This window comes from Arachis ipaensis, chromosome B04, assembly GCF_000816755.2.
Source record: "Arachis ipaensis cultivar K30076 chromosome B04, Araip1.1, whole genome shotgun sequence".
In the NCBI taxonomy this organism is placed as follows: domain Eukaryota; kingdom Viridiplantae; phylum Streptophyta; class Magnoliopsida; order Fabales; family Fabaceae; genus Arachis; species Arachis ipaensis.
The window spans coordinates 781,123-803,957 of NC_029788.2; the positions used below are offsets into that span (position 1 = coordinate 781,123).

The 22,835-nt window shown below is 32.8% G+C and overlaps 2 protein-coding genes and 1 pseudogene across 2 annotated transcripts in view; 2 read left to right on the forward strand and 1 right to left on the reverse strand.

The window, feature by feature from the left end:
• Positions 1-9,372, forward strand: part of LOC107638358 (protein CLT1, chloroplastic) — a 9,746-nt gene extending 374 nt beyond the window's left edge. The window contains exons 2-11 of the mRNA XM_016341595.2: positions 1-54; positions 1,609-1,754; positions 2,285-2,322; positions 3,639-3,754; positions 3,905-4,004; positions 4,084-4,119; positions 5,316-5,366; positions 5,480-5,603; positions 6,244-6,369; positions 8,725-9,372. Of these exons, the coding sequence (XP_016197081.2) occupies positions 1-54; positions 1,609-1,754; positions 2,285-2,322; positions 3,639-3,754; positions 3,905-4,004; positions 4,084-4,119; positions 5,316-5,366; positions 5,480-5,603; positions 6,244-6,369; positions 8,725-8,894 (961 nt within the window). The 3' untranslated portion in view covers positions 8,895-9,372. The remainder of the gene's footprint in view (positions 55-1,608; positions 1,755-2,284; positions 2,323-3,638; positions 3,755-3,904; positions 4,005-4,083; positions 4,120-5,315; positions 5,367-5,479; positions 5,604-6,243; positions 6,370-8,724) is intronic.
• On the reverse strand, positions 14,396-16,494 carry LOC107638357 (annotated as a pseudogene).
• Positions 21,799-22,835, forward strand: part of LOC107637502 (calcium-dependent protein kinase 17-like) — a 4,981-nt gene continuing 3,944 nt past the window's right edge. Inside the window, exon 1 of the mRNA XM_016340911.2 lies at positions 21,799-22,741. Within this exon, the coding sequence (XP_016196397.1) occupies positions 22,000-22,741 (742 nt within the window). The 5' untranslated portion in view covers positions 21,799-21,999. The remainder of the gene's footprint in view (positions 22,742-22,835) is intronic.

The window sequence follows — 22,835 nt, forward strand, 5'->3', positions numbered from 1 at the left end:
CTTGGTTCCTCTGAAGCAGTACCCTTTCTTCCTCGCTCAGCTTGCTACTTTCGGGTACTTCTTTTCACTTCACCGCTTCTTTCTTCCATGTTTTCTTCTTCTTAAGCTTCTTGGGTAAATGGGATAAGTGGTATGAAAATGTTACTTAAAGATTTTGTTATTAAACCGGAATCTAACTCTGGATTGCCGTATAGAACTCTTTTACACTCACTCGGGCAGAGAATTAAGCTAAACCATTAATGGCAGGTTGGGAAGGAGTGTTAACTACTAACTTTACAAAGCTAATTTATCATTCTGTGTGGTTCTTGTGATTTCGTACGTTATTAATAGTAATACTGTTTATTTATCTTAATAACCCGAACATGGTTGCTTTTATGATTTTTTTTTCAATTATGCTATGTGGGTATTAAAATTAGTCAATAAAATTAATCTCAAAAGCGTTAACTTTTTCAATTTTGTTTTTTTCTTGCTAGTTAGCATAACTTAATAAATATTTGTTTGTTACCATTTGTTTTCTAGTCAATTGGATTTAATTTTATTGTAAAAGACAATATTTAATTTCTCTCCTCGTTGATGTAACTTAGTTTTTGTAAGGGTTTTCTTTTTCTAATTTTTTATATGTATATGTTTATTTTATTCTTCCTTTATGCGTTTTTTGGTTCATGTTGATGGGTTCTCCCAGAGTCTCACTTGAACCTCTTATTGTGGGGTCCGGGCATATTATCTGCTGATGTTTATGGTTCGCCTCCTCCTTTCCAACTTTTGGTTGGCGAACATTTGTTTTCAAGTGTACGCTTTTAACAATATAATATAGTATTTTGATAAAGAATATAATATCTATTTCCTCTAGCAATATGAGAATGCCAATAACAATCGTTATTATTTAAGAACTTTTAAAACTTAAAGGGTAAATTTTAATGAATTGCCAATTAGACCAGCTATGTTATATAGAATGGAGAAACAATAAGCATGAACATAAGTTTAGTGTGGCATAGACACACAGATGAGGATGTTTAGATGCATGAACAGCTAAACATATATAAACAAAATAAGAAATGAGGATGAAAGAAAGTTGGAGTAGCGCATATTGTTAAAAAGATAGTATAATCTCATCTTAAATGGTTTGGACATGTGGAGAGAAGATTGACAGAGCATCTGAGTAGAAGCGTGGATTTGAAAGAAGATAGACAAGTGACATAAGATAGAGGAAGACCTAACGAAATTATACACGAGGTGGTTAAAAGAGATCTATGTGTAAATAATCTTACTGGAAACATAGTATATGATGGGCACAATAGCATTGTTTGATCCATATAGCCGACTGCACCTAGTAGGATAAGGCTTTGTTGTTGTTGTAGTATTATTTAAAAAGTGATAATTGATAAGTACCTAACATTTTAAAAACAAAATGACGATATCTGAGTGCAATTGATGGCTGTTATAAGAGGTCATATATATTTCTTCCACTTCTAGTTCTTAATATTATCATTATTATAATAACCTAAGACCTTACAATTGGACGTTATTGGATGTAAATTACGTGCATTTTTTACCCTGGTGAATAGTATAAATTGCAACTTAAATGGAGTGGTATTTTCTTTCTTTCAGATATGTACTTGTGTACTTCTCAATTTTGACTATTCGATATCGTGTGGGCATTGTCACTGATGAGATGTTATCAATGCCGAAAACACCATTTCTAGTTGTTGGTCTCTTGGAGGCTCTTGGTGCTGCCACGGGAATGGCAGCAGGAGGTAATGCTTGTCATTTTTCTGGTTGTTTTTAGTTAGTCTTCCTTCATTGAGTTCCATCAAATTTGTACAAAATGCAGAAACATTTAAGGGGAGGATGGTTGGTACATTGACACTGGTCATCCCAGCTTTGAATCAACACGTCATTCAACTCCTTAGTAGAATATGTTAAATATCATGATCTTTAGATACTTAAGCTGTGACAGGACAGACAATGTATATATATATATCTCCATTGTCAGCACCTTTTATTTTGAAAATTATGCTGTACAGGTTCAGTGTTGCCAATTTTAGCTCTTTTGTACAGGTTCGGCGTTTCCAAATATCAAACGGCATAGATTTTAAACATTCTTAATTTCACTTTTATCCATATCTTATTGTTCTCTGTTTCATCTCGAATTTGTGATGGTTCTATGACTGTTTCATGTCTGAGGTATTGTAGGAGATAGATACCAATATTGTTGGGCTGTTCAATTTTTGGTTTGTTTTTAGAAACGGTCATTTAATTGTTTGTTTCCTGTATGTTGTATCAGCAATGCTATCTGGGGCATCAATTCCAATTTTGTCTCAGGTAAAAAAAACCATCAGCAGTCAATTGCTTTCTTGAATTTATTGTTTAATTATCTTACTGCTGCATTTCCGTTAATGAAATATGAAAATTTCAAAATTATATGCAAATTTCATACATGAATTAAAATGAATTCAAAAGGTAAATATAACTATGTCTTTGCAAATACTATCTCTAATTAAATAAGTGTCTGCCTCCAAAACATAGCTTGTCCATAATTATTTGTCATTTTAATAAATATTCTTCCATCTTATTCTACCCTTATTAAAGAATAACTGGGCTAAGTATCAATTAAATGAGAGAACCAATGAGATTAAGAGATGAGGGCAATTTTATAGAAGACACTCTAGTCTTTTCAACGTTGAGGTCTATTTAATATTTTCATTCATTTGTACATTCAAGATTGGATACATATTCAAGAATGGAGGTAGTATATACCACCTGACCTATTTTTAGAAATCAGCTAGTAAGTACCTTGCACCGAAAGAAGCACAGCTGATGTCCTTGGATATATGGACTGCTTCATTGCTGTCTAAGTGTTCCTCAGTGTAAAACAGTTTGCTAGAAAACATGGTGATAGTGTTGGGCTTGACCCAAATCTCAATTGAAAAATGTTACTATTGGCTTACTATTTTTGGCAGATTGAAACCTTAGATGAAACTACCAGTTAACATACTTGATATATTTGAGAGAAAAATGAGACGGTATGTGATAGGATACTAAGAAGTCTTCAATGATTAACATGGAGTGTGCCATTAGTAGATTGCCATGTAAATTTCTGTGCGTTGTAAATAGCTATAAGTTATTTGTGATAAAAAGTCATCTAATCTACATAGCTGATTTCATCTAATGTGACTCACATTAATGTGACAATGCTGAGTTGTTCTTGTATCTGTATAAAAACTTCCATTTGCAAATTGTTATCTGTGTGAGAATGAGGGAGATGAAGTTATAACTGATGTTGCTGGAGGGTGTGCAGCCTTGTCCTAAAATATTGTTGTGTCTTGAATTTGTAGTTTTATCCGTAAAAAGTTGTGATGTGGGCTTCTCCAGAGTTCTTTTGGCCAAAAGTTTTAATTTGATATGGAATTTTGTTACTTCTCAACTGCTGATTATTATATTTTTAAACCACATTTAGATGGGGTGGAATATTCATTCAACAAACGGAATGTAACTACCTTGATCTGACAATCAAAACAGCGAACATTGTGTGATGCTTACTCTCTTTACTTATTTTAACTCATCTATATGTTTAATGTATGAGTTAAAATTATAGGTGCACGAGTGGATCATTGTTTTAAGTTATTCTTTTCTTGCAGACTTTCCTTGTGTGGCAAATTCTCCTGTCAATGATTTTTCTTGGGAGACGATATAAAGTCAACCAGCTGCTTGGATGCTTTCTTGTAGCCACTGGTGTAGTTATTACTGTAGCAAGGTCAGTACATGTTAGTTTCTCAGATGTTCGACTATGTAAGCCTGTTCTATGTTGTTGTTTTGTAATTTAGATGTGGCCAGTACAACTTAAACTTTGTGACTATTCTGTATCTGGAATTCCAATTTTGTATTTATTGTCAATGAAATGCAGTGGATCAGGTGCTGGGAATTCATTGAAGGAAGCTGGTATATTTTGGAGTCTTTTAATGATAGTTTCATTTTTATTCCAAGCAGCTGATACCGTGCTGAAGGTTATTGTCTATTTTTATGATTTTCCCTAGGTTTCAAATAGTTCTCTCTGGTGATATTTGGCTTTTTCATACTTTGTAGGAAGTAATCTTTTTGGACGCAACCAGGAAACTGAAGGTGCATGTAGTAATGAATTCTTTTAATGCATATATTTCTGTGATTTAGAATTTGAAGGTCATAGGATCATTTGACGCTTCTGAAGTAAGTGATTTCACTTCCGGGTTTAAAGCCTTCATAACATTAGCTGCAAATTATTCATTGCATTATCTTAATTCTTCATGCACTTGGCCTTATGTATTCATACATGATAGCCTCATTTTAATTTGTCAAGTTAAAGGATATAGTCTTTTATTGTAAAAGATTTTGGTGAAGGATTCACTACTCCTACCTATTACCTATGTTTGGGAGTAACATTCTCCTTCCTTTAAAAATAACAATGTGTTCCTTTCTTTTCTTTGGAAAGAGGGATCCCTTGGCTTTTTTTTCTTTCTTTTCTATTTTTGCAAAAGATATCCTTTGAAGCTTCACTTATCCTGTGAGAGACAAATCACTAGGCAGTGGTGATTATTTCTGTTCACAGAGGCAGGGTCGGCCATCACTTCATCGTTCATCCTGACATTTTCTTGTTAGTTTTCTTCCTAATATGAAATTTCTAGGCTCATTGTTTTCCTCAGTCGCAAGAATATATACCAAGCTCAACACAGCATATATGATGAGAATTTTTATATGGATGCCTTGGGTGCAAAATCAATTTGTGATTCATATTTGTGTGATCCTTAGTATCTCACTCTAGGACTTGGGCAAACAAAACACCCTATGATGTAATACTTTCATGATTTCCAGGTTCTTATTTACTTCTTATATTTTTTTGGTAATTATTTCCAGGAGATTTTAATTACCATGAATTGGTGTTTGTCACACAAGTCAAGTCTAAACTATACTTTCCCCCTTTTAAATAATTATTCCTGTTACTTGAGTCCAGGGAACTTGAACAAAAAATCTTCCACAAAATCCAAATATACATAAAAAAATAGGAAATTTGTTCAATGGCTGCTGCAGCCACTGTGCAAGAACAAAATCACCACCGCCTTGTGATATATCTGTGACGGAGAAGATAAGTTAAGCATCAAGGAATATATCTGAAATAATAAATCACAGTTGGGAGTTACAAATCCTGCACCGTGATTATAAAGCTTCCAAACCATGCTTTTGATATGAATGTCAATGGAAACTTAATGCTCTTTTTTATCTTTCTTTTAAAAGAAAATCTGACATGGTAATAATTTTATAACGTTTTGTATTATCTGAAGCAGGGACGTTCTGTTGATCTCTTTGTCGTCAATTCCTTCGGGTCAGCATTCCAAGTAAGTATCCAAAAATCTCTTATGAATTTTCATCGTTTGAAAGTATAATGTTAGGTTTTATAAAGATATATACAAATAGATTCCTAAATACAGGAGTATATGCTTTAGTGTAGGCACTATTCATATGCCTCCTGCTGCCATTCTTATCAAAATTATGGGGTGTCCCGTTCAGTCAACTCCCAAACTACCTCAAAGAAGGAGCCGCCTGCTTTCTGAATGTTGGGAGTTTGTCAAGTGGTAAGCTGTATTTATTTTATAGAATTTAATTTTGATACATTGTTAGTCTAACAAAGTTTAACTTTATTATTTGATCTAGCATTGTCATATTAATAAAAATGTTTGGCTTATTCAGTCTTGAAAGTAACCTATATGCATATGATTGGAATTGGTTAATAGTATAGAATTGTTTTCACTCACTATGTATCTAAAATAATATCTTTTTCTAATGTAATCATAAGTGTCAATCGAAAGAAATATCTGTAGGATAATGAAAGTATTATCCAGTGTTAGATCCTGGTACCAATATGGCTAGACTAGACATATAACACAGAGAATAGCATAAAATATAGTGTGTGGTAGAAGATAGAGCAGAAAAATATAGTAGAGAGTAGAAGGTGGAATAGAAGCATAAAGGCTAAATGATATCAGTGAGATATCATTCTTACCTCTGAAAATGTATTAAGGAAGAAAATGGGTTCTGCCCCACATAATTTCCAAGATAAATCCCTCTGTTCTCTTCTCCTCTCTTATATACAAACTCATTTTCCTCTCTCTCTGTCCTCTAACACATGATTTAGGTTTCATATCCTAATTTTATATTCCCTTTGTAACTGTTTTGATAAAAAAGAGTTCATATTGTAGTACGATCTGGTTTCAGGATGTAATGGAGCCCCCCTGCTACCTGTGCTTTTTATCATTGTCAACATGGGTTTCAATATCTCATTGCTTTATCTTCTCAAGATTTCTTCAGCTGTTGTCTCCTGTCTAGCATCAACATTTTCAGGTATGTCATTTGTTTCACAGGAAATATAACATTGGTCAGAGGAGTATTCATGAGACTCTAAAGAGTCATAGTCTTGCAGATGAAGAATATTTTTTTATGGTTGAGAAATAGTTAGTTTTGGGACATTCAGGATTAGTTTCTGATTTAACTGTATCTTCCCTGTTTATTGGGATTTCAAGAATTGATTTTGAGATGGGATACTGGGTACAATGAAATGCATTTCCTTTAAACAACTTTTTGCAAGGACTATTATTGGGGGTTAGCAGTGAAATACATGTAGATTTTTGGAGGAGCAAATAAATAGGTATAATGGTTATCAGAACTAGAATGGTCGATCAAACCAAAATTGGCCTCATGGGCTAGTGCTTGAGCCTCCAACCTGCATGGACTGGTCATATTTTGCATGGGTAAACTTTATTTTCTTAATTTAATAAATAAACATTTAGCAACCTACTAGTCAAAAAGTAAAATACTTTGAACTATCCTATTAAATTGATTATTTTGTTTCTAAACTCAACTAGTCAGCTTAATTCTTATTAATTTGCCCAACATGGGATGGGACAAACAAGGGCTTTTAATAAGAAAGAGTTTGACTTCAAATATATAATGGGAGTGTAAAATCCTGATACCAGTATAAGCTAGACTGTTGATAGCACAGAGAATAGAGTAGCATTCAGTGTCTAGGAGAAGAAAGAGCAGAAGAAAATATGGATGCATTTCAAATGTTCCTGCAATGACCTGGGACATCTGTTTCCATCTTTCTTCAAGTCACAAGTGAGTTGTTTTTGGGCATGAAAAGACGAAAGAGACCAAATATTTTGATAGTATTACTGCTCTGCCATATCATTTATCCAATTCGGATCTAGGCTATACCTTAATTTATTTCTTGTTTTCTTAATGGGAAAAGAAAAGGGAAGAATGATTTTTTGGCTGCCAGATTTTATTTAAAAAATAAAATAAAACACTTCTACATTGGTTCAATAAAATAACACAAAGAATAGAATAGAATATGGTGTCTGTAGAAGGTAGAGTAGAAGAATAGATTAGAGAACAGAGAAGGATGGAATAGAAGTAAAGGAGCTATATTATATCAGTGAGATATTATTCTTGGCTTTGTAAATGTTTTAGAGAATGCTAAGAAATATGAAAAAAAGAAGAACAGCATTCGAGAGGCTATTGCTCTCATGTAGGGTTTTGTCCTGCCTAATCTCCAAGATAAATCTCTCTAATTCCATTATTGTCTCTTACAACTGTTTATTTCTTTTTCCCAAAACCACATATGGGGGGTAAGTATCAGAAGATCTTCAGCTTTTTTACCCGTTTCATATATAAGATGTTGCCAATATCCTTTTACACATTCATTTTGGAACTATTAGGTTACAAAATTACAGATGCTTTACATTTAATTCTCAACTTCAATTAGATTATATATATATGGGTTTAGCTAACATGTGCCCTAAGGGCACATGATAAAACTTAAATTTTTTATATCTTCAATAAAAACTTTCTTGTTTTGTAATCTTAACATGTGCCCTAAGGGCACATGATAGATAAACCACATATATATATGTCATATGTACGTGTTGATTATACTTTTTTTGTATATATATACCCTTACTGTATAAATGAAAATATTGGTAGTTAGTACTTAGTAATGGTAACTGGTAAAAGTTAAACAGTGTAATTCATTGTGTTGTAGATGTAGAAAAGCATGGGAAACATTATCTAGAAAATGTTGCTCAAAGTAAGAAGGAATGTTTAGTCTATGTTTAGTGGTTATTTGTTAGTTACCTAAAGACTAGATGGGTTTGTGTCACTAATGGTAGAATGGCTTAACCACAATACCTCTTTCATTGGCATTTAAACTTCTATTTTTTGGGATCTACAATCATAATGTAGCAGCTGTTTTTGTAGTTAATCTAAATGGTAAGTGGTATATCTAGTTAGGAAATAACATATTAGGCTACAATCATTTTGGCTTTCATTTGAAGATGCAATGTATGTCTGGCCACATAAAAAAAAAGCAGAAAATAACCTAGATAATCTTGGCAGGAGAAAATAGAAATCTTTTGCTTTTCTATGTGGCTGTGATTTTCATTCACAATAGAATATCTAATCACTTGCTCTATTGGAAGTGTTTTGTAAAGTCTTATTTAATTAAAGCAATCATTTTAGCCCTAGGAGGTTGTTCATTAACTTTGCTATTCAATTAAGCTGAAGGATGACAGCCTGTAATTTTTTGAATATCCTACTATCCTTCCATTCTTATATATATATGTATAATATCATTAAAACTTCATGCTAACTTGAAATTTCGATCTAAATCCAACTCATGCAATATTGTTTCTGTGGCAGTCCCTATATCCATCTATGTGTTCACGTTGCCATTGCCGTACCTTGGCGTTGCCTCTTCTCTTCCAACAGGCTTTCTTGCAGGGGCTGTCATTCTTATCACAGGCTTACTAGTTTATGCATGGACCCCTTCAACTGGTTCCTCCAGTGCTTCTTTAACGGCTTCTACCTAGAGGGAAGGAATTTGAGCTTCATGGGCTCGCCAAGCATAAGGATGAGGAGTAGTACCTGGCCTTAGATGATTGTTACACCAAATGGTACAACTTGTGGTTCAGATGTAGTCTTTCTTGATTCTAACAAGAGAGGGATCAATGGAAGAGTGTTGACATTTTTGTTTCAAAAAATTGCTAAAGATGCATGAAGAAAAGGAGATATGAAGTGAAATCCTCCTGCACTTTGCTCAAGTGATAAAGGTGTGGATAGCACTGTCACTTTTTTTTCTTTTATTATTGTAGAATGAGGGGGAAAAAAAGAAACACAGGAAGAAATTTTTAGGCAAAGCCATTTCATGAACCAAGGAACCGCGTGAAAAAGAAATGTTTGGGAGAGAATGATGTTATGATGTAAAAAAGAAAAGGATAATATCAGGCGTTTATCTTGTTTTGGCTGAATGAGTTAATATAGTTTAATGTATAAGGCATAATTTGCACATTTCTTGTGTACTAGAATGAGACCGCGCGATGTGCGGGGCGTTAAATTAAAAATTGTTATGTTTTGTAGAATTAAATTAAATATGTAAACTAAAGTTAAATTTAAAAGGTATTTTATTTAAAATAATTTGTAATACAAAAGATTTAGATATTAGAGTTGTATGTACAAAATTAAATGACATTTTTATTTGATGGTTTGATTTTTGCATTTGTTTTAGTTGATGAACTTATTCTTCTTATGTGGCGCTGGTCCTCCTTTTTTTTTATTGGTTGTTGTTAGAGTTGTTACTTTCTTCTTTCTGTGTAAGTTCTTATGAATGAATGTTCTTTATGAATTATTGAGTTATATTCACTTTCTATTGTGTTGTTTGTTTCATTTTTGCAAGTATGTTCTTCTTCTGAAGATGTATCTTGAATTTGTATACTTTTCTTTCTCCTTAATCTCTTAATGGGTATGTGATCTTTGTCTGATGATATTAGTGTTGGCGAAGTTGGTTCCTATAATCAATGAATAATTTAAATTAGAAATAAAAATAATGTCTAAAATAACTAAAATAAGTGATTTTTTTTAGTATTATCTGTTTTATTTGTTATAATGTGTGTTGAAATTTAGTGTTTTTGGTTGGAACAAATGTCTTGGTAACAAATAGGTGTTAAAATTTAGTGTTTTTGGTTGGAACAAATGTCTTAATAACAGTGTATTGTTGAGAACTTTCTTTAAGATTAAAATCATTTACATTGACTTCAAATATAATGAGGTTGTACAAATTTTTTAATTGGGGTGGTGCTTCAATGTCATTACTTTTTTGGAGTACCATTAGATTTGAAACAGTTGTACCCAATAATTTTTTTGCTTCGCCATCAAATAATACAAAAGTTGTTGTACCACTTTGATCTGAAACCTTTAATTGAATTTTTAACCTAAAATAAGTATTGGGTTAGTAACTAATAATTTGATAGATGTGATTATGAAAAGTATATAGAGTTACCTTATTGTTGGATATGGTGGTGTTTGATTACATGTGCCACAAATATAGTTATCTCATTTTTCATATGCTTTCTTCGTACACTTTTCACATTCAACATAGTTATCTTCATTGAGTAAGTTTGAGATATTGTGTAGTTCGGAAATAAATTTTTTGTGCTAAATTTGATGTAATTTGAAGGAATAGTGATAAGAGACTTATATAAGTAGTTCAAATAGTATGGAATTTGAATATTTGTAACGTAAAATTTATTATGATTAATAATATTATTATAACATTTGTAATATGAATGTTTATTATTTATAGAAATTAATAAATTAATTATTGGAGTTATAAATTTCTTGTATTAGTTACAACGGTAAGATATAATAAATATAGGAATATGAATTTAATGTCTTTATAAGTTATAAATTTGGTTAGACACTATTAATTTCTAATTATTGTCATTGGTAATTGTTATATTGTTTTTTGTATATATATTTTTTTTTGCTAATTTGAAAAATAATAGATGATTTGGCAAAAATTGAGTGGTTGATTTTAAAATTTTGCCACGTAAGCGATTTTGCTGACATGACGTTAATAGAAAAAGAAAAATAACTTAAAAATAATGTGGGTAAATTTATGTATCTACTTTTATATATTAAGAATAGATGCTCACCGTAGATTGAATAGGTGTGCTAACTTTTGACCAGTTGGATATGGCAGGGTCAGTCTAAAATCAGCCCAAGCATTTTGGGCACATTTGATGCACCATGTAATTAAGATCATTGAATTATGTTAAAAAAAATCCAACGGTTGAGATGATATTAATTTAAAATTTTTTAAAAATTAAATCAAAGGATATAATATGTTTCAAAATTCTAAAAAGACCCCTCCTCTTCCTTAGAGTAAAATGAAACCCTCCTTGCCTGTGTCTGCTAATCTGGGTAAGGCAGACTAAAACGAAACCCTACTCTATCTCTGTGTGCTGATCTGGGAAACGCTTCCTTGAACGAATGCCGACGACATCATCCCGAATGCCAGCGTTACCAATTTTAGTGCCAAGAAGGCCATGACACCGATGTTGTCGAGGACAACGGTGAAGGGGAAGAGCAAGATTATATGGTTTAGATGACAAAAAATTCAAACATGATAGCCATGCATCCACATTATTCTATAGCCTTCTGAATGATTCCAGCTAATGATGGGCTTATGCTATACCAACCAATAAAGGATCTTTTCTTGCCTCACAAAGTATGTTCAACATGCCAAAATAAAAACTCTAGCAACAAAAAGTTCTGTTCTTGCCTTTAGTGTGTGATGTAGCTACTGAGAAGAATTTCAAAAGCTTCTATATTTTTTACCGATCCTACTTTCACCCTGCTATTATACACAAATGCAAAATTATATCTCACTATAGAAAGATAGCTAGAAAAATGCAAAACTACAAAATAGGAGAGAAAATAAACATATTTAGCATAACCAGTAAAAAGCATTTTTCAATTTTGATCATCAAGTATCGACCCCTTTTTAAATGTCATCTTCACATGAAGTCCTTCTTGCTTTGTTGTCCCTATCCCAATATGCAGGCATGTATTTGTCAAGAGATAGCTTCCCACTGAATGATTCAAGTGGCTCTTCTAACAGAGGACCGCTGTAATGGTGCTGCATCTGCAAACTCGTGTCCATGACCATGTCACCGTTCAGTATACGAAGAACCTTGAATAAACAAGCAGAAATCATTTTTGAAACAGTTAGGCACTTAGGCAGAGAACACAACCTCAAATGTCAGAGTTTCTATCCTGTCCTATAAATATTCTGCCGTCAGAGATCCGACTACTATGGAAAGAAATCCATAGGAATAATCTAGTTCCAAACGAAGAGAGAAGAGAGATACGGAGAATGAATGAGACAATGAAGTACTGGGCTGAGGAGATACAGAAAAATATCACAGCTTCTTTCCACCATTTTTTTTAATTGCTTTAAGTTCTTAATTGAAAAATTCTATGCAATTGACAAATCCAGGAACTCATTGATCAAAGCCTAAATCAACTTCCAAACACAAATCACACTATTAACTCTACATTGACAAGTAAAAATATGATTTTTCTTTTCATAACATCGAAAAATCAAGTTAGAAATGAAGCACAATATTGAGAGAGGAAACCTGAATTATAGCTCCAGTTGAACAGAACAGAGCTTCAGGCGGCGGCGGTGAAGAAAGACGCAGTCACGGTGGCAGAGGATGGAGAAAAATGTGGACTTAGGGTTGAATGGAGTGCATACAAAGAGAAGAAAAAACGAAAGGAACTTGTGGTAAATGTAAAAAAATAATAATTACTATTAAAACCCCATATGAGGCATATTTATAAATTATTATTTGTGCCCATCAGAAAAGCTCATAAGACTTGAGCTTATTATAGACAAACCCGATATGGCAGCAGTCATATATGATAAGAAGAACGAATTTGAATCAATATGAGAAAACACTTATTGAGCGAATTGTGCTCTTTTCAAGAGTACTAAATGGTTCGAATGGATCTTTTCAATTGTTCAGTAAAATATAATTTTTTATCTTACACTTTTTAAGTAGAATCAAGAAAAAATATACGAGAAAAATTTTACTCAGTTTTGTAGAGTGAGCACTAATGCTTGAAAGTAGATTGCTTTATTTTAAAAATTTTATTTTATGAGCGAATAATGACCTTACTTCTAAACATTGTAACTTACTCTACAAAACTCAAATCACTCTCAACTTTAGTAACCTTAAACTAGAGTAAAAGTAAAGTTAATCCACAGTTAGTTCCACTAAAAAATTCATTGTGCGTTGAGAACTAAGCATGGCAAAATACTTATTATGGAGAAAAATCCTTCATAAACTAGAATTTTCTACAAACCTTAAAGATCAAGCCATATTCAGCAAATAAAAAAATTGTGTGCTAAATTCCAGTTCATCTAACTTCATTTAGCAGGGGATAAATTTACCAAAATACCCTTTCTAAGGAATTAGCCAAAACTCAAGGTTTTGAGTTTGCTACTTAATGAACGTACAATGACTAGTAGCACAAATTAACTCACAAACAACTTTCTAATAACTACTATAGTCCCGTGGTCTCACTCAAACTCATCTAATTAAGCTAATGAATATTAATTTTCTAGATCAACTAAGTCTCAATTCGTATTTCACACTCATACCCTCAAATTTGAACCAATTAAGTTCAAAGGAGTGAAAAAATCTCAAAAAATTCAGCCATAACATCATCGAATAAACATGAAAACTAAGATTCAACAGTATGCAATCATGTATATTAATTCTATACCACATGCAAGCTCATAAACTAGTATTTTTGGGTTTGCTCTTTGGTATTCATTAGGTACTAATAGATCGGATTACAAGCTTGTATATAAGGGTTTTGTGATATAAATAACATATTGAGTTTTGAGCTTCAAGATGTATTCTAAGTTGTAGGAGCACTCAATAATTTTCAATTTGGTTAATATGGACGAGAAGAGGGGAAGGATTGTTAAATTGTAGTTTGAAATATTTTTGAAATCACAAAAACTTTAAGAGCCTATCAAGTCTTAAGACTTGGGAACAACAAAAGATATATAAGTTCAAATTCAAGTCTGAAAATTAGGTTCAATTTTAAATACACTATCTGAATAAGTGTTTACAAGATATTCTTTTTTCAAGTCTTCTTAGACTAAGCTTGACTCCAATGATCATGAATCCAAGAATCGTGGACATTATCGCCTAAAGCCTTGCTAGGCTAAACTTGACTCAGATCTCGACAAAGAACAATCACTATTAGATCAAAGTACAATGAATACAATAAAGATGTATATGAGATCCTTGTTCGAAGATTTTATGAACCGTAAGAACTACTCAAATATGTGTATGTAAGTATGTTAATCTAGTATGACATATTACAAAAGGTAACCTATATTACATACAACTAGAACACTTTTTCTAAGATTTGAAGACAAGTTAATAATTAAAATGCTCTCTAAAGTTGCACTCATGACTTAATTTTAATTTACTCAATTTAGTTCAAAAAGTTGACATTTGTAACTCACGTTAATCCCTCGACTTCGATGACTTCTTAATTGCAACTTGACAACTTTATACGTCATCTGAAGTATTTTGCCAAACATTAAAAACCTCTATATATAACCACAAACGCAAAATTGTCCAAGCAATGCCTAAATCTATATTATACATGCTACATGGTGCTATACTTTAGCAAAAACTGTTTGAGCAAACCTAATATAGTAGAGAACACCCAAGGAAAAAATCAACCAACTAGCTGGAAAATTTTGAATCAGAGATAGATTCATGATTCCAGTGATCTATCTCGGGGTCCATCTGCAAAAACACACATTTACACTCTCCTCTTCCACTTGCTGGCAGGGAAAAAGAGGGCTATTGGGTAGTAGCACCCTTAGAATCATCAACACCAGGTTTACCATTGCCCCTCTCTAGATTCAGTTCGCTGTTAGATTTAAGTCCATAAACATGACCCATTTTCACACGCTTTGTCTCCAAATATCTCCTGTTTTCCTTTGTAATAAGTGCTACCAAAGGAATCCTTCCAGAAATTGTCAAACCATAACCTTTGAGTCCAACATATTTTGCTGGATTGTTTGTCATCAGCTTCATTGAACGAACACCCAAGTCCCTCAGTATCTGTGCACCAATTCCATACTCTCGAGTCAACAGGCAATCCCAACTCTTCATTGGCTTCTACGGTGTCCCGTCCATCATCCTGCAGGTTATAAGCGCGAAGCTTATGACCCAATCCAATCCCCCTTCCCTCATGTCCACGAAGATAGACCAATACACCTCTACCAGCAGCCTCAATCTGCTGCATTGCAATAGCAAGCTGGCTCCCACAGTCACATCTTGCAGATCCAAATATATCTCCCGTAAGACACTCTGAGTGTACTCTCACGAGAACATCTTGTCCATCTCCAACGTCACCCTTAACCATTGCAATATGCTCCACGCCATCTATAAGTGATCTATAACAGCAAGCATTAAATGGTCCCCACATTGTTGGTATAACAGCAGCACCAGCACGTTCTACTAGTTTATTTCTCTTCCTTCTATATCTAATCAAATCAGCAATAGATACAATTTTCAAATTTGTGCGCTCTACAAACTGGCGAAGCTTAGGCAATCGTGCCATGGAACCATCCTCATCAACAATTTCACATAAGACTGCTACTGGATTCAAACCAGCAAGCATGGCAAGATCAACCGAAGCTTCTGTGTGTCCTGCTCTCTTCAACACACCACCTTCCCTGTATTTTAGTGGAAAAATATGGCCTGGGCGATTGAAATCACTTGGTTTAGAATCACTCGAGGAAAGAGCCAAGACTGTTGTTGCTCGATCACGAGCTGACACCCCTGTTGTGGTTCCATGTTTAGCATCCACTGTCACGGTGAAAGCCGTGCGCAGTTTTTCATCATTGTCCTTGCTGTTTACCATGAGTGGAAGATCCAGTCTCTGGAGATCTTCCTCTTTCATGCTAATGCAGACTATGCCAGTTCCATGCTTAACAATAAAAGCCATGGCCTCAGGTGTTACTAACTCTGCTGCCATGATTAAATCTCCTTCATTCTCTCTGTCTTCGTCATCTACAACAACTACCATCTGAAGGTTCACACTAGTGAGAGCGAATAACCTAAGGTTAAACTAAATTGAATGGGCAGAGAGAGAGAAAGAAATAGGAACCTTTCCGTTGCGAATGTCTTGAATGGCCTCCGGGATGGAAGCAAAACCTTGTGTGGGAGTGTCAAGATCAAATTCATCATCTTCATCAGAAAACCGATTGATTCTCGTAACTGATTCAACCTTTTTGGCAGCATCAGAGCGTAGCGAATTAGAATGCAGTTCTCCCCCTACAGCAGAGAATTTAGAGGAGAGTCGGAGAAACACAAAATCGGACGCATGTCCATTTGTACGGCGCAATCCATTGAACAATTTGAAGCGTTGGGATGCAGAAGCACGTGGGTGGAAAAGAGGTGGTGCGGAGGAATACGAGGAGATATTGATAGAAGAAGAAATAGAAGAAGCCATGGAAGTACTATGTTTTGAATGGGAGGGATTGGGTTTGGGTTTGGGGTTGAGGCAAGTTGGTTGGAGACAAAATATATCTATTTGTTTGAATCGATCTGATGTTCCAAAAGAACGTATATGTTGCTGGTATGTCTAAAATGAGTACAATAAATATGTGTTTATTGGATGTGTCATGTTTATATAGATTGTATATATAATATTTATAATTATATATTTTAAATACATTTTTAGTAAACTAAGTTTTAAATATTGTGGTAGCTTCGTTCAATGGAGTGTACCTAGTAAAGTGCTAAGTAGTGAATCTTCTCTCGTGAGGAAAAAAAAAGTTGATTTTGTGATAGCTAATAAATGCACATTATTGGATATCTATATATATACATGAAGATTAATTACTTGGTGAACTTGTGATAGATCTGTTAAGAGTGGCGACAAAGAATAATGAATTATAGATCCTTGAAACCTACGTTAATAATTAATCAAGTTATGTACACTCAAGTTCTTGAAGTATATGACCAATAAACTCATCATTTTTCACTGTCACCGAACTATACATATATATATATATGTTAGGAATATAGAAGAGCCCTAGGGGCTAGCAACTTTTGGTATTTGTAGTTATTAAATAGTCATCAATGATTATTTTAATGGTGTGAAATTGATGTGAGATTTTATCCAATAGCTCACTTTTTCTTGCTAGTTATATACTGGCCAGAATTTAAAAAAGTTGCTGACTCCTTAAACTTTTCCAATAATATAAGTAGGGGAGATCTATACCTTGATTAGATGATGCATGCATGTGAAATTGATATTCAAATCCTGTACAATCAGCAAATTTATATAAATGTTAATTCATATAAATAATTAATTAATTATAATAATAATGCATGTGGTTTTATTTTATTTTTTATTTTTCAAAAAAATTAAGATAACAATAATAGTAATAATGCTTTGTTATGTGCTTGAATAATGTGTGAAGGAAGAAGAAATTAAAAAAAACGATAATATTAAGAAGATTAAAAAAAATAAATTTATCTTATTTAATATTTATTAATTTTATTAATAATTAATAAATATTAAATAAAATAAATTCTGACTATTTTTTTATTAATTTTTTTATTATCAAATATTTGTCTAACATAGTCTTCATTATTAGAAGTTTAGAACTTAGTTTTATGGTACATTCATTGATTTTGTCTAACATAGTCTTCATTATTAGAAATTTAGAACTTAGGTTCATGGTACATTCATTGATTAATTTTTATTTTAAGTATAACTGTGTCTCACTATTTAAAGCTAAGGTAACATTTTTCCTCAAACAAAACTTCACTACCAAAAAGAAGGGGTTTAGCTATGGAAAAATCTGTGGCTAAACTCCAAAAAAACTGTGGCAATTATGCTTTTGCAACAAATGAACATCCGTGGCTAGGGAGGGCGACGCGTTTTTAGTTAGCCACGCTTTTTACTCCAATAGCCACAGCTTTAATACCCGTGGAGACATTTGGTTAGCCACAACTTTAGCACGTTTAGACACACTCTTTTCCGTGGCAAAATAAAACATTTACCTGTGATAAAATTGACCAGGCCGGACTTTTTTGCCATACTTTTTTCCGTGGCTAATGATAGAAGTTAAATTAAAAAAAAATATCATAATAAAAATGCTCTTTAATATAAAATTACATCATATAATATTAAAAAAATTAATCACATTCCTATACGTATTATCCATAGTATAAAAATATAAAATTAACAAATACTTAGTATTGAAAAGCAAATATCCTAGATTAATGGATTTAATGTTAAAAAAATATTCAAATAAAACTATTACAAAATAAATATCAAACTTTGCTAAAATGATACAAATCTTGAAAGTATCAAAATAATGAATTTATCAAGCTCTCCATTTCTTGTTACACAGACAATCCACATGCAAAAATATTTACAGGTAAATAGTAAAAAATACATATAACTTCGGCCACTAAATTATACACCACTGAATTATACATCCTGTAGATACTCCAGTTGCTTTGTGTACTCCAATAAAATCTGTTAAGCAAAATAGAGATCAAGAATTAAGCTAAAAAATTAATAGGTTATGATTTGACTCCTTCGAAGATGATAAAAAATTAAGGTACAATACTTACTTTCGGATGTAATTTGCAGCTGCTTTGCGGCCTTCAATTGTCAGTTGCATAATATCTTTCAAAATGCCAATTGGTGATTTAGAATCTATCTACAACCAGTAACAAAAGAAAGAATGCATGTTGGAATAAAAAAAAAAAAAAAAAAAAGTCTAAAATTAACTTTCATTGTTGACTAAAAGAAATATAAAAAACAAAATGATGTCATGAAAATCTTCTTCGCGATTCGGGTTTACATATAGAATTCTGATTCCACCGATTTTGCTTGCTTCTTCGGCGACTCAAACTGACGTTACTCGAACTGCAAATCATGGTCCCTGCTCTTTCACAGAACGTCCGGTGTGATCGTACCTAGAACCTAACCAGGAACGTCTTGAGCGAATTGCTCTGAAGGTTAGCTGAATTGATCTGAGTGCAGGAGTTAAGAAATTACGACCGGGAGAAAATGTTATTAACGAAAAGGTTGGCTGCATGTTATCAAACTTGAATCAATTGCAGGAGCTAACAAACAGGGATTTTGGAAATAGTGGAATAATTAAATTAGTTATTATTTCAATAAAATCATAGTTAGTATCTTTTACTTTCTAAAATTAGTTAGAACTATTTTATCAAAGATAAATATGTACTCTTTTTATAAGTACTCTTTTTTATAATTTTAACATTTATTTTTAATTGAATCATTTTATTCTATCACCAAAGTCTCTAAATAATACATACGGTAAAATTGGACACTAAAACTGCATTTGACCAAAAAGAACACGCACAAAAAATGTAACAACTAAAATATAAATATTGAAATTGTATGTATATAATTTAGTCTTTTTCGTTACATTACAATCTGATTTAGTAACAAGTAATGAATAATACAACCACGTTAAAAAACTATAGTTAAATCAAAAAGAAAAAATTAATCAAATCAGCGCATAGCTAATACTAAGTAAAAAAATACATGATTCAGAGATATGGCTAAATTTAAAGATCATACGAAGTGAGAAAATTGTACATCATCAACAACATCTAAAATCAAACCATTAGCATACTTTATTAATTTTTTATGGCAGCACTCAAAAGGAGGGAGAAGAATTCAACAATTGAAGAATTGGAAAAGTCTGCACATGATAAATCGAATTTACCTTTAAGTTACGGTTTAAATTTTGAAAAAGTAAAAACTGCATAAAAATATTTTGAGAGGGATGGAGGACAAAACTAAATTAAACGCGGAATTTAAAAGTGAAAATCGTTCGATTTTGCCACGGTAATCATTGAGTCTGTGGTCATTGAGAGAACTCATCTCAAGTTAGCCACGAACAAACAAAATCGTCAAAAAATTTCACAAAATTTGGCCACGGAAATACAAGACGTTGCAAGTGATTACCACGATCATATAAATTTGCCACTCTTTTTAGTTCGTGGGTATCTTCCCGTTGATAATGTCCGTATTTCTGGTAGTGCTTGTACCACACCAAAATGAAAAAGGTTCAGATGTTTTAAATATATGGTCTGCTTAAATTTGTTTATGATACTTCTTTTGGTGAATTCATCTACTTATTACTAAGAATTTTGTGTTAAAATTTTGATTAATATATTAATGTGGTGTGACTCAATTCCACGCAAGCTAGATACGTACAATTTTTTAATTTATATTATTAAAAAAATAGTAAATTAATAGATTTTTTAGAGTGTCTATTAATTCATAAAAAAATAAATTAAATCACATATGTATTTATACACAAATATATTAGTGATTAATTTTAGTGAATAATTTAAATGTACAACAAATAACATTTTTGATAAAAATATATAAAGCCTCTAGGGATATGTCCGGCTTCAATGCAATTTTTCACTCTAAAATTGTTTCGGTCTATAAGTTAGCATGAGAGTAATAGAGTTTTGTAACTCATTTATGTCTATCTATATTCACATGATTTTTATATAAATAAGTCGTAAACTCCATTTATGTCTATTTGTATTAAATCCCACAAATATAAATAGAATTTACGACCTATTTATATAAAAGTCATGTGAATATAGATAAACATAAATGAGCTACAAAATTTTACTACTCTCATGCTAACCTATAATGTCTACGATTCTTGGATTCATGATCATTAGAGTCAAGCTTAGTCTAAAAAGACTTGAGAAAAGAATATCAGATAGTGTATTTAAAATTAAACCTAATTTTCAGACTTGAATTTGAACTTATATATCTTTTGTTGTTCCCATTCCCAAGTCTTAAGACTTGATAGGCTCTTAAAGTTTTCGTGATTTCAAAAATATTTCAAACTACAATTTAACAATCCTTCCCCTCTTCTCGTCTATATTAACCAAATTGAAAATTATTGAGTGCTCCTACAACTTAGAATACATCTTGAAGCTCAAAACTCAATATGTTATTTATATCACAAAACCCTTATATACAAGCTTGTAATCCGATCTATTAGTACCTAATGAATAATACCAAAGAGCAAACCCAAAAATCTAGTGTATATTTCTCATAACACTCTAATGCTATTTATGATAACATACATGATTTATATTTAATGTCTTATGATAAATTGGACTAAAACTCTAAATTAATATAATATAATATAACTTTTTTTCTTAAATCCAAATATAATATAAAATATAATGTTCCGTACGTACACAAACATGAACAATAGTAATATAAATATAGAGAAAAACCCAAAATAGCCCTGACAATTATCTCAAAAGACAACGAGGCTCTTGACAAAAAAAAATCCAACTCAGCTCCTAACAATTACCTCAAAAGGACAATGAGGTCCCTGTACCAAAAAAAGTCAATGTTATTTTTTTTAGTACAAGGACTAATCAGTCCCAAAAAAAAAAAGATCAAAAGCCGAATTAAGTGTTTTTTTTTCTTGGGTTCTCGTTGTCCTTTCGAGATAATTCTCAGGGTCGGTGGGTATTCACTCAATAATATAAGTTGTTGATATTACTTATCTAACTTTTGGAAGTTACTCTAGAGTAAGAACATCATCATCTCTAACAAAAGCTATAACAACTTACTGGCCTTTGTGATTTTGAAGTTATGAGTACAAATGATTGTTTTGTTTTTCTTATTCCGAAAAATCATCTTAACCTTGTCTCATTACCACGTAATAGACACGCTAAAGACTTTTTCAAACTGCAACCTCTAAACTCCCTACAATCTCTCACCATCAATACCTTCCTCTAATTTTATTAACATTCCAAACAATGAATCAACCTATATTGTCACATTTTGACTTGTTCGAATTCCCCCCCCTTTTTTTTTATTTTTTATTATTATTTTCCAACTAGTCTTTCTTTTTTGCTCCTTAGAATTCACCATTTTGCCACTCCCAAACTATATCCTTATTTCCCCTCTTTTTTTCTCTTTTCTTCTTCATTTTCATATTTATTATATCTTATTTTGTGTCCCCCTTCCTCCCTCCCTTCCTCCATGGGCAATTGTTGCTCCCAAGGCAACGCCGCAGATGCCCCGGAGGCCGACAATGCGGCCACCGCAACCAAGGGAGACTCAAACCAACAACAAACCACAGACAATGATAACAAAAATAATAATAATAATAACAATGAAAGCCCATCCACAAGCCCTCCGGCGGCCAGCAAGCCTCCACCACCCTCAACAACATCTCCTCCGTCAACAACAAAACCTACAAAGCCCGGGCCTATAGGGCCCGTGCTGGGGAGGCCAATGGAGGACATAAAAGCGTCATATAGTCTGGGTAAGGAGCTAGGTAGAGGCATGTTTGGGGTAACATATTTATGCACACACAAGGCAACAGGAAAACAATTTGCATGCAAAACAATTGCGAAGAGGAAGCTAGTGAATAAGGAGGATATAGAGGACGTTAGAAGGGAGGTGCAGATCCTGTACCACCTGTCAGGGCAGCCTAACATCGTAGAGCTTAAAGGTGCCTATGAGGACAAACAATCTGTTCATTTAGTGATGGAATTGTGTGCGGGTGGTGAACTCTTTGATCGCATCATTGCCAAGGGCCACTATACCGAGCGTGCCGCTGCTACCTTGTTAAGAACCATTATGGAGATTGTCCACACTTTTCACTCTCTTGGTGTCATTCATAGAGATCTCAAGCCTGAGAATTTCCTCTTGTTGAGCAAGGACGAAGATGCTCCCCTTAAAGCCACCGATTTTGGTTTATCCGTTTTTTACAAGCAAGGTTTTCTTATTATTATTTTATCCTTCTTTTTTCAACATACACTCTTTAATATGTTATTACCAAAGCACCGTATTTTTATTTGTTTTGTCATACT